Below are 18775 nucleotides of genomic sequence, written 5' to 3'. Positions count from 1 at the left end.
AACACAGTAAAAATAAACTTCGCTAGGGAACAAGAAATGTCTAAACACACCAACAAAGCAAAATATAAAATCTAACAATCGAGTGCACTAAAAAAAGAAAAAATAATAACAATGTCGACGGTTGGGAGAACACTGACTGCCATCACAACAAACAAAACCCTTGAATGCCTCGAAGCTTCTCATTTTCTCAAGCCACTACAAGAAAGATCTCATCCTCAAAAACATGACACACCCAGTACGAGAATCATATCACTAATTGGGAGATCGTCACATGATCCAAATCCCGAGGATAAAACCAGAAAATGGGAGACGTGCACATAATGCACACGTCAACAAGCAACCCGAACCAATCCAAACAAAACTTGTATGCATTAATTATGGTTAATTCACGTGTCGTTCGTGAATTATTTCATATTATTAATCTTTATAAATTGATGGCATGCATAGATGACTAATTACGTTACGAAAAATGATTTGTTTATGCTAAACTCACTCAAATTTATTGAAAAAAGTTCACACAATGAATAGTTTGATCAGTCACAACTTAAGTTTTTCTCTCACTCTCTCTTTTCTTAGTCTTCTACTATTGTTTTCATATTTATAAATATTTTTTTAGCTTGTTGTTCTTATTTTTAAAATATTTTTTATAGAAAAGTTCCTCCTATTTTGACATCGAGAGTTTAGATATTCACACATGAAAACAATATTATAAGAGAGAGAGAGAAACGAAGACAGAAAAAACTTAAGTTATGATTGACCAACTATTCATTATTCATAGTGTGAACTTTTTATGAGAAATTTGTAAGGGTCTTTATCGGTTCGGTTTTTAATTTTTCAATATATTCAGTTCGGTGTTTTAACTTTAAAAATACAACAACAGAAAAGATAGAAGGTTTTTCCTGTTTGGGCTACCAGAAAGGACGGGTAATCTGACCTTATAGTCTAATGTACGCAACGCAGCACGATTACTTCTTGACTGTTTTCAACTCTTCCCTGGCCACCACAATATATTCGTCATAGACAGGATTCAAACCCGAGACCTTTTGCAAAGAACTCAGGGCCCCAACCACTGGGCTATCTTCTAACATATTTAAGGATTAAAGATGAATCCATATTGGACTCATTCTCTTTGCTTTCTCGAGACCCAATTTTTGGTGTATGGGTCTTGATTGCCAGGTATATATATATATATAACTATTCTTGTAATGTTATTAACTTGCAAAAACTACGTTTATCGTGATAAGGATTTCACATTATTGATAATAACAAGAGTTGAGGGTTCGCGCGTTGCTGCTCTAAGGTTTATGCGATTTTAACAGTAGCTATCAATTTACACGGCACATTTTACTTCATGATTTTTGGGGCATACAAACTACAACAAAAAACAATTATATCCTACAAAAACGACAGTCATTTGTTGACATCCATATCACAAATGTTAACTACATACGATCATAGGAATAAATTTGAAAACTCTCTGAGTACCAAAGCTAGAGTGTATTGTATTACATAATTACCAACCGTTGCAGCAACCCATTAAAGAAACGAAAGACATAAGACATAAACACCACATTATCAAACCTCATAAAACTAAAACCTGATATCAGAAGTAATAAATCTACATTAAACCCAAAAAAACACTAAAACCAAACTGATAATATTTGGTCCGGTCCTCGGTCCATGTTTTTGCTACTATGAAGGTTGTTATGTGCACTATGGGCGAATTTTGACTCATTTACTTAAAAGCTATTTTCTCTCGCATCGTTTATAGTTCTCGGTTCTTGTATCTCTTGTCTTGAAGAACCTTTTTGATGGTGTCGCTGCTTCTCCGGTTTCTAAGCAAGCATAACTAAACACATAAAAAAATTAACCAAAATAAAAAAAACAAATGCAAGCATAACTAAACCAGGTTTACCTAAACAAAGTACATAGCCATTCCATTTATTTTTTAGGTGAACATTTAAAATACTTTGAAACACTTGAATATATTTCCAAACATTAAACATAGATGCATTCACTCACAAAGTGCAAAAACAATAGCAGCCACTAGGAAAACACACACGAAGTGTACACTATTTAAGCAAAACACTAACATACACACTACTTGAAAAATCAAAGGCCGCAAACAGAGTATAAATTGGTGAACTTCCTCGCTGAATGAATGCACCACATAATTGCATATGAGGCTCACAGTTAATACCAGCTGAGAAAATTAAAGCATGAAAACAAAATTCAGAAACAGAGACACAAAAAATAACAAAACATTTCCATAGGTAATCCAACTATGATCACAACCTGTTATTGTCGACGTATCAACATTATTTTTCGCAAGCGAACCCTCCTTGCAGCCTGTTTCGATGAATCAATAGGTGCTTCGAAAACATCATTATCATTTTTTCTTTATCTGGACCATCTCATTATCACAGTCAACAATAAGGAATGAACAACATAAATAAATTTTAAAAAAAGGCACCTTGGAGACGGATGAACCCTAATTGAAAAATACACTCAAAAGCTACAACAATATAGAAACAATCAGGCAAAAAATACCAATAAAGATGCAATAAGAAATAGCCAGAGCAAAGTTTGTTACATGTGGAGAAGAATACAAGGGAATGTAAGTGTGAGTAAACCTTGAAACTTTAACCACGCCCATCTGATTTAGTCTAATTTAATACGTTTTCTTTGTTTTTTTAATTAAAAAAATAACAAAAACGTGAACAGAAAATCAAAAACCTACACACTCAAAATAACTCAATTTCAATTTATAACCAACAAACGAAACAAATTTTAATAAAGACGGTCAAGAAATGAAGGCAACAAATAAAAAAATAGTCAACGACAACATCGAATAAAATGAGTATGCTTACCTTGTTGATGGCAAAAATTTGACTATTATTATCCATAATTAGTTGATCTTCTAGATTAAACAGACAATAATATACACAACGCACTTAAAATCGACTTACATATAATATTACACACATATAATATTACACACAAACTGACTTAAAATTAGCAGGAAATACTAAAACAATAAGCTCATTGTGACCTAATTCAAATTATGGACAATTATAATATAATCTAAATATATATAGTAACATTGACCAATCCACTTACATATACTATCAACAATATTCACCATAGTCACATATGTTCAGCAACAAATATAATGCATTCAGTAACAAAATAGGCAACACCATAGAATGAAATGAGGAGTGTTAGTGTTTAACCTCATTGTTGGTCAACATCCAGCCATTACTATTATTAACCTTCTCCACCTTGCTCAAAAAAGACATGATTTCATAAAATACAAAGTAACTTAACATACTAATTTTCAATAAAAACTTATAGAAATCAACACAAAAACAAAAATAACTATTATTGGAATATGTCAGAACTTGATCACAACACTTGGGGGCATTCATCCGAGTGCTTTGGATAACCGTTATAACTGCACAAACGCACTAACAATTATGCAAACAATAAAACCCTAAACATATTAAAATTTATAAATTTAAAATTATCTTATATAAATATATAAAGGTACCTTATAATTCATAACCTTAGTCAGCCTTTGTTGATGAAGACCCAGATTTAATGTTTGAAACAACATACATACAGAAGAATTGATGAAAGAATGGAAAAGCAGTTAGTGTCCTGACTTAATAGATTCAAAACCCCTAAATTAGTTATACAAAAAAAACCAAATTACCTGAAGCTGTAATCGATCAGTGGCTTAACCAGAGTTCTTTCAGATTGATTAATTCGATCTAATTCCTTTTTTTTAATCAAAAGAGAGTGATTGATAGATGGTACAGAAATTGTAGAGAACAAAAAACAATTGAAAATAAAATCAAAAACAAAAAGATAGAACAAACCTGGAAACACAATCTCGGTAGCAGAACATTGTAATACTTGCCCCAAATCTTCAATTGTTGTTTGCAGAAAGTAGATGGTGTGGTGACTGGTGATGGTCAGATTAGAAGAAAAAATGGAGGTGTGGGTATGGGTTGAAGGTAAAGTGAACACGTGAAGGTATGGTGGGATGTCTGATCAGTTTTTATAGAATTATATTATGATTTGCAGAAAAAAAATGTGTGGTTGAGAAGTAAACATTCGGTGAACAGTACGCGTATGTGAGTGAGAGGGTGAGACGTGGCCTAATAGGAGAGCTACAATTTTTGTCTGACTGTCATAATTATTTTACATCATACATTGACGTATCAAATGTAGCCATTTAGTATGATGTTTCATGGTATTGTGCGTCTATTAATTGTTATGAACGGTTTTAGTTATTTAGGAGAGGTTAGCGCGTTAGAGTTTTGTGGTTTACGTAGTTTTTGCTGGACATGTTTTCATATATGATATTTCCTTACTATACTAGCTAGTGTACTTTGTATGATAAGAAAATTGATCTTAGATGCATGCTCGTTTAGAGATTGGTTTGGTGGTAAAGGAATATGTTCTTACTTGGATTTCCTGGTATATATGTGTCTAGATTTAAAAAAGATAAACATAGATATACAAGCATCAAATTTACTGAAGCACCACCTTGTAGGATTGGAGATCGCCTGCTAATATGTTATTTTTACGGTACCAAACGAATATAGTACTTATTTTTCTGTACCGGTATCAAACTGATTATATCGGTACATTATTTGTTACTCACATTAGGGTGAAAACTAATAGTGGTACCAACCGGTATGATACCATGCTCACCCATTGACTTTAATAGCCTTAGATCCAACTTAAATCTTATACCTTCATAATTAAGAGTAATCAGTTATTTATATTCGTATTCGTATTTATATTGGTATTCATATTCATGTAATAATTCTCAGCGAGATGTAACCCTATCTTCTTTACACAGTTTCCTCTCTTTGAGTAATCACTTCGTATTTAAGAAACTGCAGATTACTGTAGCACGTGAATCGTTCTTCTTCATTTGATTGTAAGGTCGTATCCAAATATTCCATATTTCAATTGTAATAAAACTAGGGCTTGTGTTTTGAATATATATTTTATTTTTAAGATTGTCATATGTAAGAGACTAGGTAGAATTTTAAAACTTAATGAAAATATGGTTATGAACCATTTCCAATAACGAATACTGTTAAAAGATTATTAACACTTTTTCCAAAGTTCCTTGGAGAGTGGAGATGAGATATATCAAAAGATTGTATACTTATTTCTATTGAAACAACTATCATTTTTGTTTATTATATATAGGTTAGTAGTGTAACGACCTAAATATAGGCTTAGATGTAAGACTACCATTTTCTCCTTAAGTTATTAATTGCTTCATTAATTGTATTTATTTTAGTTATGTTTATATTATTAATTGATGATGGTTGTATTCGTTTTGTGATAAAGGTCACAAAATATATTTGCTTAAATGAATTGAATCCCGTTAGGACTGCTTAATGAAGTCCGTAGTGTTTTTGAAAATCGATAGATACCCATGTGTTTAACAGTATAAGTTTTCTTAGATTTAAGTAAACCCATTGTGGATATATATATATATATATATATATATATATATATATATATATATATATATATATATATATATATATATATATTTGCATTTTTTTCTTTAGGGAAAAATTAACTACGCACCTTAACACTCTAAAATCTATAAAACCTAGTTCAATTAAACTTCTAGTTGTTGCAATTTGATTCCTTGTGATTTCAGTAATCTTGCAAGGTATGCGTTTATCTATTTCATGATTTAAACTAAGTTTAATCTAGAATTTTAGTCAAAGTTTGGTTTATATGGGTTTTGGATTGATTCTTGTATAAGTAGTGTTCGTGAGGTTTGTTTAATGCTATAATCTTGTTACATACTTATTGTATGACCTTCGTTCTTTACCAAATCGACCAAACAAATTCAAAATCGGGATTTACGATTTAAATCCCGTTTAAGCTGTTGTCGTTGGCTGTTCTTCAGTTCTACACAAACGAGTTGTCGTTCGTGCGATGAGACCTTGCCCGTACGAAGATAGGCTGCGGTAGAAACATGTTTGTTAAGTTGGCCCTTGCAAACGAGATGTTGGTTCGTACAAACCATATCTTGGTTCGTGCAAACCAAGTCTTAGTTCGGGCGAACGACTATTTGTAATCTAACATGTTTCGTTAAGATTACCCACACGAAGGACACTTTGTCCGTACAGATGAAATGGTCTGTCGTGCTATCCACGCTCTCATACGTATGGCCTAGGTTGATGTGTTATGTTGTTCTTGTATGACTCGTCCGTACAACCAGATGTCATCCGCACGAACAAGGTGACTCATTTGCGCGAATGACTGTCACTCATACGGAAGATCTCTTAATTGAATGGTTCAACGCTGAATGTTGAATCATTCAGCATTCACCACGTTTGTTTATGACCTTTTTATGACATATGATGTTGAATGTTTCAACAGTCATTCAAAGTTAAAACACGCTCTTAACCATTAATCACCCAAATTTTTTGTAATATTACTTCATTCATAATGTTCATTCCGAATGATTATCAAACATGTTTTTGTTATTCAGAATCAAGTTTATTCAGAACTTTTTAACCATTCAGATTATGAACAATTTAGCGCTTAATCATTTAGTTTTACATTTTAAAACAACGAACGTACTACATATACATATGCAACATTCATTTTAAGACGTTTGAAAAGATTTTGTTTATATAATCAAACTCGAAAAACACTAAGAAAGAAAATCATTACAACTATTAACATGATTAATCATACTTGTTAATTTTGTAAGTTTTAAGCTAGCCATCAGCGAGTAATGGTGAAGGTGATCTATAAAACCGCTCTTTATCATTTGCGCCTTTGTGATCAAAATTATCAGTAGCCGTAGTTCCCCGTACGACACTACTTAGACCATTTGATCTGCGACTCGTATTACCTAAAATATTTGTTAAAATACTTATTTAAGTTGCAAAACATAAAACATAAAACGTAGACATAGTCAACACAATAATCTAACCTGAATGTTGTTGAGAAACATCGGCTTTACGTCTATGCCTTACGATCAAAACACTCACGATAGCACACAAAATTAACAATACTGGAATAGTGATTCCAAGTATTATTGGTAATTTGTTTGTATTTTTACCGTTGCTTGGGCATGACTTACCTTTGATACACAAAAAGGCGTTTCCCGTATCTCTGTCGAATAAAATTAAAATAATTAAATAATGATATATATATATTTGACAACATGCATCCAAAATGGAAATACGAGTTGTAAATTAAACTAACTAATTAAAAATATTAGGAACGAATTAACTTACGTTAGATTTAACTGGGAATTTTTGGATATCGATTTTGGTATGGATCCGCTGAACTGATTATCTGCCAAATTTCTACATGAAATTATTGTAACACGACAAGTTTATTATCAACAAATCAAATGGAAAAATAACACTGTATATTTTATTTATAACTTTATTTAAATCCAAAAAAAATAAAAATAAATGAAAGCTAAAAACTTACAGCTGTTTAAGATTCGGCAAGTTGCCAAGGAAATTAGGAATTCGTCCAGTCAAACTATTATTGTGCAAATCTCTGCAAAATTAAATTTTAAATTATACTCCATTAAATTAAATATAAAAAAATTAAAATTCAAAGGATAATTTTTCTGTCATAAATTTTACATTTTTAACATTCCAAATTTTCTGAAAACTGTAAAGTCTACTTAGACAGATGAATATTTGTCGTAAAACTGTAAACACCAACAAAATATTTAATTTGAAACGAAAAGAGTATATTAATCACTACTAGATAATCTGGATTTAGCTACCGATTTTCGACGGCCAATATTGCCGTCTCAAAATATCGACGGCTTTCCGACGACTTTTCAACAAAGATACAAATAATTAATTTGACACAGATTTGCGACACAGCTACTACAACGCATCCGTCGATAGTTCGTCCCTAAATATAATTTTACTAATAATCCGTCCCTAAATATTTTTGTCGTTAGTTAGTCCATCTCAAAGCCGTCGGAAAAATCCAACGTAAATTTGAAGAAAATCTGTTTCAAAAATGTCATCGCAAATCCGTTGCTAAAATTTACGCCCTTACCAAAATTCGTCGGTAAATATTACCAAGGCCAGCTTTAAGGTTGGCCCTAATCCGTCAAAAATCCGTCAAAAATCCATGAGAAAACGCATCATGAGCGGATTTGGGACAAATGTTGTCGTCACTAAATCTCAGTTTTCTAGTAGCGAATTAAATTACGGAATGTAATATTGGTATTTAGTTAGTATATCGAACTTACATTATTTGAAGAGCATCCATCTTGCTAAAGTCTGGAAGTGACCCGGACAGATTAAAGCTACTAAGATTTCTGCACACATAAACATGAAACACAGATTTATATATGAACTTACGAATTAACACTCAAGATGGTACACATATTCCACGTTTTACCTCAAAAAAATGTTATTTCGTTGGCAAGAAGGTAGGTTAACGTAAGAGGGTTCGACGATTTTTTTTTTGGCTTGTGTGCGTGTGTGAGACAAAACGAGGTTATATATGATGCTTACATTGTTGTTACGCGAGGTGCCGGATCATTGTTACATTCAATCCATTCCCATGAATGTGGTGCCGGAAGACATGGATCTCCGCTCCATTCTTGTAATACGGCAAATGCATTTTGGAGAGAAGCTAAACCTTCGACTACGTTAAGCCATCAAACAAAAAATTAGAAGAAAACTAAGTGATTTGGAGCATACGACCAAGGATCAACGCTAATTATCGCCATATACTGTAGTAATTGGGTTCCTGATATCTTAACTGTACATCTCAACAAGGTCAAACCTCAATAACACCATATCTTGGGTTGGCCAGAGAAAACTAATTGGAAACGATTACAGGTTTATCCGATTAGGTCGTATACATCTAAGTAAAAATATTCACATTTTATGAGTAGTGTGAACATGGAAAGCCTTCTCTGTTACAGGGTAACAATCCATGTTCTTTACCCGTGATATTCATCGATGAACATTTCACTCGGTCAACGTTTAATGTAATTTTTTTTAACGACAGATAGGAGTCATTGACGGGTACAAATACGATGTCGGAACCCACCTACCCGATAATTTTCTGGGATGAATCATTTACAGTCCTACCGACCCTCGAGAGGAAAACCCCCACATGGAATCTATACTGACATCGCGTGTGGTAAAACCCTTTGGGTGAGGTCGAACGCAAGACGTTTGAGACCTTCGAGACCCATGAAATGAACGGATAACCTTAAGGGAAATATTTTGCAGCTCATGAGGGTCGAACCTTTGACCGCTCTTATGAAAACCAACACTTTGACGTTAGTAAATATTAATGTATAATACTATAATAGTATGAAGTGAAATATTTACCAATGAATTTACTTCCTTCTTTCCCTTAAAAACTATATTTCCTTCCTTTTCTTAAAACATACCAATACTAATAGCTGCCGACAAAAAGATATACATGTATGTATGTACATGTTATAATACGTACCATCGTTGCCGTTTGTACCATCAGTTAAGGGATCACTAATTGAGAAAAGTTCAACGGCATTGATTAGCGGAGGAAGCGTGGTAAACGTTGCTATTGGGTCTAATGTGAATATAGTGTTGAGATTGACCGTTATATTACTAATGTAGTATTCAGTTACATTGCCGAAAATAGGTACAATTGGGAGGGAGAATGGTACATTGTCTTTGAGAACTCTAAAAACGCGCGATTGTGTGGAATTACGCTCTTGAACATCAGAAAAGTACCAATTTATGTAGACTGGGTAACGAATTGGGTACCACATTGTACCTAATGACAGGATAATACTTTGATTTGAGTATGGTGGTGCGATTGCATTTTTTAGTACGGCTTGAGGAGGTTCATCTGGCACGTCAACATTGATGATGGTTTTGTCGTTCGACACATTTAGTAATCCAGCGCCAGGAGCTTGTGGCGCCCATATTCGATCATAAGGGTCAGCTGGAAACCTTCAAAATGGCATGAGTAGTTTGTATTGTTAGTTCATGTATACTAAAATAAGATAAGATAGATGCTAATTATGATATGATTAAAATTAAATTATATTGATGGTTCTTGAACTTTACACGAAATTATACCCATAGTTTTTATTTTTCAATATTTACACCAAAACACTTTTGTTATACATAAAAATTTCTTTAATCTAACAATGTTCAAAACATGTGAGATTGAATTCTTAAATTATTTAAAGTTTACACTCATAGTTAATTTTGTTCTTTAGGTTTTTGGTTTTATCCGAATCTAATTCAAATATGATTCAATTTCAAAAATCTAAATTTGATTTCGATTTTGCTCTAAAATATCTCAAACCTGAATGAATCGAGCCGATTTGACGAACAAGATGATGTTTTGAAAAGAAAAAAGAAATGGTGACGATTTTTTACCCTCACATGTTTTGCACATTCAGATTTAACGAAGTTTTTTAACGAGTGCTAAATGTAAGATGATTAGTATAACCTACGTTAGATGACATACCTAAAAAGGTCTATCATTTCTCTCATTGTCAAAAAGCCCCTTTTCAAAACCCTAATCGTCGTACGCTACTTTCTTCTCGGAATCACTCCGGCGGGTTCAAACGCCGGAGATCGTCAATCATCAGAACATCATGTCGCGTAAGGATCATATCGGTACAGCAAAGCTTGCAACAACGATCTATGTCACAAACTTCCCACGTACGTTCAGTATTAATGATCTAAGAAATTTGTGCAAGGAACACGGAACAGTGCTCGACGTATACATAGCTCGGAAATTGTCGAAAGTGGGTTGCCGATTTGCTTTTGTCCGTTTTCTTAATGTTGAATCTGTGAAATCTCTGGAACTCAAATTGTCTGCCGTTTGGATTGGGAGCTACCATATTTATGCTCGCATTGCTAGATTCAGCAGAGATGACCTTAAGACTCATGCCGTTCAAGCTTCTGCTAATGCTATTGGTATGTCTTTCATTCACCCAACTAGGGTTCCAAATTTTCAAGAATTCCCTTCCTTGTTTGGGAACTCATATGCATCTGTGGTGAACAATGAAGCGTTGAAGAATGTAAAGTGTGTAAAAACACTTGTTATACCTGATGAGGATTTGATTCGCTCTTCGGAGGCACCTCTGCTCCTTTTTGTTAAACTCATTAACCCAGAACTGATTCCTTACATAAAGCGAATATGGGATGTTGAAGGTTTTGAGGGTTTGAATTTTAATTACCTTGGGGGTGCTTGGATCGATGTAGTCTTCCCTAACGTTGATTCGTTCAACGGCTTCAAATGCCATGAAAAAATTCTGTCATATATTGAAGAATATAAGGAATTCGATGAGTTCTTTGTGGTTAAGGAACGTGCAGTTTGTATCGAAATAAGTGGCCTTCCTTCTTGTGCTTGGACGGAGAATATATGCAAAAAGGTTGCGCTTCAGTTTGGTTCAAAATCCTTTTCGATAAAAGGTAATGGCAGTTCAAAAAGTGGGAAGCTATACATTATTACGGATATATTTGATTATATTCATGATGCAATCTCTGTTTCGGTTAAAAACAAGACCTTTAAAGTTCTTGTTCGAGAGTCATCGGATTGGAACCCTATTATTTTGGACTATGAAGTTGGCTCGTCATCGAATGATTCTCAAGCCTCTTATGACTCGGATGAAGTTAAGTCTGTAGAATCTTCAGAGACCTTTGTTGATGACACATTGAATGTTATTCCTGATTCATCTGCTAAACCGGACACAAGTGAAGAAATTTTAACAGAAGAGGTAACTAGCAATCTTGATAAGGGTAAGATGGGTCATCCATCGCTATCCGACGAACATGCATCACCTCCCTCTAAGATTCACGAATCTGTCATAAGTGAACCTGAGGGATCAAAATCGTCTTCCTCTCTTTCAAAACCTCCGGGTTTTACTGATGACCTTAGGCGTCACTCTCCTGTGTTCAGCAATAAATCGGTTAGCAATTCAGGTCACAATTCCTCTACTGATGTACCAGAGATCATCTTCAATAAGCATGTAGAGTTTGGAAAGATACTCGGTTTTGATTTGGGCAACATGACTAAAGATCACAAATCTGTTATATTAAGTATGGGTGGTTTTAACACTATTTTATGAATTGTCTTTCGCTAAACATTGGAGGAGGGATGTCATATAAATCCAAACAAAATTGGGTTAGAAAACTTTGTAATGATCATTCTATTTCGGTGCTCGGTCTTCAAGAGACAAAGATGTGTACTATTGATTATTTCGCGGTCAAAGCATTTTGGGGAAATTTTCATTTTAAAGTGGCCTCCTCGAGTGCGCGGGGTCGTTCCGGGGGGATTCTTACTGTCTGGGATCCTCGTGTTTTTTCTAGTAACAGAGTAATCTCCTTTGCGAATTTGCTTATTGTTCAAGGAAAGTTCATCAATTGCGATGATACTTTCTACCTCATGAACATTTATGCTCCGCAGTCCCTCGTTTTAAAGAAAAGATTATGGCAATTTATCATTTCTTTCATGGCTTCAAATACCGGGGAATATCTCATTTTTGGCGACTTTAACTCTGTTCGCAGCATGTCTGAACGTGTGGGTTCTGTTTTTTGTAACCGTACCGCTGAAGCATTTAACAAGTTCATAGAAGACGGCTGTCTGGTGGATATTCATCTCGGTGGTAGATCATACACAAGAGCCAACAAATCTTTCACCAAACGCTCCAAGTTAGACCGGTTTCTTGCTTCCAATGGTTTATTAAACTCGTTTCCAAACTTGGTGGGCTCTATTCTCACTAATCTTTGGTCCGATCATTGTCCTATTTTACTTTGCAACGAGGTTCGGGATTACGGTCCCACTCCGTTTAAGTTGTTCAAGTCTTGGTTTGAGATCGAAGGATTTGAAGAGACGGTGAAATCAACGTGGAACAAAACGGATGTTTATTTAAGCTCAAACCCACAAATCAAATTCAAAGATAAGCTTAAAAGAGTGAAATTGGCGCTGAAAGAATGGAGTATTAAATCGCGATCGAAGGCTGTTATTGATAAAATTTCTCTTATGTCGCAACTTCAAGATGTAGACGCTGAAATTTGTAATGCTACTGACCCTTCTACTCTTGCTAGTACAAGAATCAAAATCCTTAAAGACTTGGCGATTATTGATTCTGTTGATATTGCAAACATGGCTCAAAAAAATAAGAAGCTAGCTAATTGTATGGGGGACGAAAATTCTTCCTTTTTCCATACATTACTAAATAGGAAACGTAAAAAGCTTCAAGTTAATGGCATCATGCACAATGGTATATGGGAGACGTCGCCTTCGAGAGTCAAAGACATTTTCCTTAAATTCTTTTCGGATAAATTTGCACATGGGAGTTGTGCTACTGTTGCTACTCCTAGTAGCAATTTGAAGAAGCTTTCTGGTGCCAAGTCTATCTTCTTGAGCTCACCGTTCTCTAAAGAAGAAATTAAAGACGCGGTTTGGTCTTGTGGTTGTGATAAAGCGCCTGGACCGGACGGCTTTTCTTTCAGATTCATTAAATATTTTTGGGATATGATTGAAGATGACATATATAGCACGATTCTTGACTTCGATAATAGTTGTCGTATTCCTCGTGGATGCAACGCCTCGTTTTTTTCTCTGATCCCGAAAAAAGAAAATCCAATCTATGTCCAAGACTACAGACCGATCAGTCTTATTGGTATTCAGTACAAAATTATTGCGAAGCTTCTCGCAAACAGGTTGACACAGGTTATTGATGACATTATTAGTCCCGAGCAAACAGCTTTCATTAGAGGACGTCAAATCTTGGACGGTCCTCTCATTATCAATGAGGTCGTTGAATGGTGTAAAAAGAGACATAAAAAGGCAATGTTGTTCAAGGTTGATTTTGACAAAGCTTTTGACTCTATTCATTGGGAGTATATTTTTTCTATGCTCTCTAATCTCGGTTTTAATGCGAAATGGATTAGTTGGATACGAGCTTGTCTTACGTCTTCTTGCGCCTCCCTCCTTCTCAATGGCAGCCCGTCGTCTGAATTCAAAATAGGACGTGGGCTTCGCCAAGGAGATCCCTTATCCCCCTTCCTGTTCTTAATTGGAATGGAAGGCCTTTCTGCTGCGATGAAAGACGCCATGTGTAACTCGGCGTTTAAAGGCATTCGCGTAGGGAATAATCAGTGTGGGGAGCTTGTTTCTCACTGTATTTATGCTGATGATGCCATTTTTGTAGGTGAGTGGGATGATACAAATGCCTTGAATCTAGTTACGCTTCTCGGATGTTTTTTTGCGGTGTCAGGTCTGATTATAAACCTCCGTAAGTCCAATCTTTTCGGTATTGGTGTTCACGAGCGTGAAGTGGCTCGTCTTTCCGGGATCATGGGATGTTCAAATGCATCTTTACCTTTCCATTTTTTAGGTCTTCCTGTAGGCCTTAACATGTCAAAAGCGGCCAATTGGGATCCAGTCATTGCAAAAATAAAGAAACGTCTTGCTTCGTGGAAGGCAAATATGTTATCTTTTGGTGGCCGTCTTACATTGATCAAATCGGTTCTCGGCGGTCTTGGAACTTATTACATGTCGTTATTCAAAGCTCCGTCTAACGTTATTAGATCGATGGAGTCTTTGCGTGCCTCGTTCTTTTGGGGAGGTAAGGATAATGCTAGAAAAATTCATTGGATAAATTGGAGACTTATACTTAATTCTTACGATAAGGGAGGTTTAAATGTCTCAAGTCTTGCTTCCTTAAACCGTGCCCTTCTCTACAAATGGAGATGGAGGTTTCTAGTAAACAGTGATGCTTTATGGGTTAAGGTGGTTACTGCGATTCATGGAGCTACTCGTGGAGGTGTCATTACTTCAAATAAATACTATTCTGGAACCTGGGCTGTCATATGCAAATGCGTGTGTGAAATTCACACAAGCAACCAAATTCAGTCTTCTCTCATCTCTATCAAGTTGGGTAACGGCTCGCTTACCAGTTTTTGGTTTGATCCATGGCTAGAGGGGATCCCTCTTGCTGATCGTTTCCCTCGGTTACTAGCTTTAGATGAAAGAAAATCAGACACTGTTGCAGATCGTTTTTTCGAAGGCGCTTGGTCATGGTTTTGGAGGCGTGATCCTCGTGGTGGTATTGAATTATCTTCCTTTAACCAACTGCTCGATCTCCTTCTAAATGTTTCTTTATCTACTAATGTTGATGTTTGGATTTGTAATGGTCATTCTGCTCATATGTTCAATGTTGCCGAAGCAAGAGTGATGATTGACCAACATTCGTTGGCCTCTTATGCTCATCCAACTGTATGGTACTCTCAATTTCCGATTAAAATCAATATTTTTATTTGGCGTTTAAAGATGCATCGTCTTGCTACAAAGGATAATCTTGTGCTCAAGGGTGTTTTACTCCCCAATCTTTCATGTGTGTGGTGCGAAGTGAATCCAGAAACAGAATTTCATGTGTTTGCTGCTTGTACTATTAGTAGACAAATATGGGCTAACATTGGTTCATGGATTGGCATCGTTATTCCGACTTGGAACTCGATGGACGACATGTGGTATTGGTTCAACAGTTTGCCTATTCACGGAAACAAACGGTTAGTTATGAGTAGTATCTTCTTTTCTTCCCTTTGGAACATTTGGCGGCTTCGAAATTGCTACATCTTTAAGGATCCTAGCTTCAAAATTGTTCATGTTTTAGATAACATTATTATTACGTCTTTCTTTTGGTTATTCTCTAGATACAAAAAAGCTAGGATTAATTGGTCCGTGTGGTTGCAAAACCCATTGGACACTATGTAAGTTTTGTTGCACGTTATTTTTTTTCTAGCTTCTTGCTAGGATTTTTTTTATCTTAATAAAATCTTCTGCTGTTCCAAAAAAAAAAAGATGACATACCTAATATTTTCAGTCATGGCGAAACCAAATCTAGCGTTATTTAGTAACGCGTAATTTGGGCCTATTTTGTTGTACATTTGTGAGTCAAGGCCGCGTACTTCAAGATATGATATAAACGGAAATTGGTTGGCCATTGTTTGAGCTACACATACGCTAATAACTTTCTTCTTCACAACATATATAGTTTCATAAAACACCCATTCAGAAGAATTTACAGTCACCCAATAGTTCCCATCAAAATGAAGATCAAAAATCGGAGGATTCGATTTATTGTCATAGTTCCCATAGTTAAAACCGGCTCGAACCAACACTTTTTCACCCTCTTCAACTTCGATAGAATAGCAATTCTTTTTTCGTGTTGTGAAAACCCTCAAAGTGTCCGCAACACGAGATACCGAGTAGTTTGATTGCACTACGTGTGTTACCCCGTTCGAGATCAAATCGTCATCTCCTTTCCACACGATCAAGTTTTCATCCGTGAAAGAACCCTTTGCCCCACAATCTATGCTCACAAACACTACAAAATAAAAGTAGCATTAAATATAAGTACTAATTATAAGGACCGATTGATATCGTATGACTCGATATAAACTTACCTTTGCCGGAAACCGATATAGTACATAGAGCAAAGAGATGAATGAGAAGCCAAAAATAGTTGTCCATAGGAGGAAAAGAGAGGGAAGAAGGTGTGATAGAAATGGTCTTTTGTGTTCTAATTGGTTGATTAGAGTTTGTGGTTCCTTAGATAAAAAAAATATACTGTATTAATCAAGTTTTAGTATAGTAGCATTATTTTATTTACGTTTTATTTTATATATTCGAATTTTGTGTACTTTTTCTAATCTTTAATTCTTTAAAATAAAATGTAAATAATGTGTTGTAGGAAAAAGGAATATGGCTACAAAAGTAGACACTATTTTTAATTGAAGTTGACATTCTGACGTTGACTTTAAGATTCATAAGTAAACGATCTGAAAATAACATGTTCTACCAAGGAAGGTGTACACAAGTAAAGGGCTGTACCATATACAAATGTTTGGAGTCGTTTACTTTTTCATAAGAAGAGTCAACGGTCAAAACTACGATTGTTGTGTTAATCGTATTTCAACTTTGAGGAAGAAATCAAAACATGAATTGATACTCTTTTTGAGAATGGTTGACACTTGCCAATTGCCAGGATTGAAGGGAATAAAATCAAACTTTCACACTTCTTTTGTTTTGAAGCAGTTTTAGGTTTTACCATTCATCGCTATAAAACTCTCATTTATGTTAATGCCTCAAATGATTCAAAAATTACGACGTGTTAAATGATTTGCGAATAATGTTACTCTTTTAATGCACTTTGACTGTTCATAACTTGCTATATAACATTTTAATTTTTGGATGCCTTAAATTTATCACTAACGTCGACTAAAAATGAACGAAAGCCCTCAATCAATTTGAATAAATGTCACTTTTCGCAAATCGAGCATTTCTAGGTTAATTAAAAATATCGCAATATCATATCAGGCTATGGGACTGTTTACTTTTATTGTGACTTTGCATGTGTTTTCATTTGACTGTTAATGGAAAAGAGTGTGATTCTATGTTTTCTAGAAACTGATTAATTTTCAGATTAAGTGACAGATTAAGTGATCAATTTTCAAAGTTTTTTACCCGGCAAACACCACGTATCATGCACCGTACATGGTGCGTGTTCGCGATGAAAATGGTTGTCTCGATTTTTATTTCGCTAACATGTATCACGCACCAAGCTACAAGCATAACACGTGGTCAGAGGACATTTCTGCAATTAAGATTTTTTTAAGAGCATATTATTAAACACTTTTGGAAATTAGGGCATTTTGACCAATTTCCTTTTTATAATCGACTTCTACTAAAAATTTATATTCAATACTCAAAATGTTAACCCGTTCAATAATTTGGGCTTAAGTATTACTTAACTTGGGCTAAATGATTCATTTTACTGGGCTAAATTTCATTGGACATAAAGTTGGATATAGTAAAAGATACTCGTAATATTTATATTTGGGTTGTCCATAGCCCCGTATCTTTATGATGTCCTACGCCATTGCCCGTGTGGGTCACGAGCTAAGCTGGACCATATGTACATATAAGTATGGTTAGCGACAATTGGTGTGGCTAGTCGTTGGTTTTATAACTTTCTTCAAGCTAGCAATCATTTTGGTGATTACTAAATGATGATCCTTGAATGAGCCAAATGCATTGAGATTTTGAAAAAATAATCTCCTAAAACATAATCATTTGTAAATAGCTTCTAACTAGTTTACGAAGCCTCGCTTCGCGCCGGGGGTTTGGTTTTCAATATATTTTATTGCGTTTAGTTTGTAAAATTATTTCGTGGCTAACGATGATGTCGTTGAAGCGCAACTCGAGTCGAACTAAAGGTATAATCCGTGAAAGATTTAAATATTATTTTAAATTAACAATATATGTGCATCTCAGCGTTTCGCTATGGCGTTGTCGACTTTTAAAAATTTAACGCAAAATCAACGTGTATGAAAAGTACCTCGAATATTTAGCGTTTTTTAAAAAGCGTTCGTTTTGCGTATAGTTAGTGACATTGTGTTCCTAAAATTATTTTGAGCTTAACGATGGTTACGGGAAAATTTAACTCGTAGCGAGCGAGAGGATATGACCCGTTAAATATTTGGGTGGAGTTTAGTTAAGATTTTTTTATGAAAATGGTTATTTGACACTTTACCCCCTGTTTGGCGGCCGCTTTTAATTTTAGAACAAAGTTTGGGGGTTTTTTTTGGAAAAAGGGAAAACAGGTGAAAACACAAAAAAAAAAAAAAAAAGGTGAAAGGACAAAAATGCCCCTGGTACAAACTTAGATAGTATATAAATATCCATTATCCATTAATAAGTACGT

The 18775-nt window shown here is 34.9% G+C and overlaps 1 protein-coding gene and 1 long non-coding RNA gene across 3 annotated transcripts; both read right to left on the bottom strand.

Annotated features, from left to right (window-relative positions):
• Positions 1 to 1563: 1563 nt before the first annotated feature.
• Positions 1564 to 4017, bottom strand: LOC139871731 (uncharacterized). 2 transcript variants are annotated; one of them, XR_011766745.1, is made up of 5 exons: positions 3882 to 4017; positions 3716 to 3780; positions 3551 to 3575; positions 2296 to 3454; positions 1564 to 2203 (listed from the first exon to the last, which is right to left on the bottom strand). It is a non-coding gene; the product is annotated as an uncharacterized lncRNA (long non-coding RNA). The 2 variants fall into 2 exon arrangements; XR_011766744.1 differs by having other exon boundaries at positions 2296 to 3575.
• Positions 4018 to 6773: 2756 nt separating this feature from the next.
• Positions 6774 to 16542, bottom strand: LOC139870205 (uncharacterized protein At1g24485-like). Its single transcript, XM_071858043.1, has 9 exons — positions 16476 to 16542; positions 15880 to 16396; positions 9511 to 9995; positions 8556 to 8688; positions 8288 to 8356; positions 7501 to 7572; positions 7299 to 7370; positions 6992 to 7173; positions 6774 to 6910 (listed from the first exon to the last, which is right to left on the bottom strand). The coding sequence occupies exons 1-9, from the start codon at positions 16540 to 16542 to the stop codon at positions 6774 to 6776; spliced, it is 1734 nt and encodes a 577-aa protein (XP_071714144.1).
• Positions 16543 to 18775: the final 2233 nt, after the last annotated feature.

The sequence above is a fragment of the Rutidosis leptorrhynchoides genome, chromosome 10, assembly GCF_046630445.1.
Source record: "Rutidosis leptorrhynchoides isolate AG116_Rl617_1_P2 chromosome 10, CSIRO_AGI_Rlap_v1, whole genome shotgun sequence".
Taxonomy (NCBI): domain Eukaryota; kingdom Viridiplantae; phylum Streptophyta; class Magnoliopsida; order Asterales; family Asteraceae; genus Rutidosis; species Rutidosis leptorrhynchoides.
This window is presented reverse-complemented; position numbering and strand designations above follow the sequence as displayed.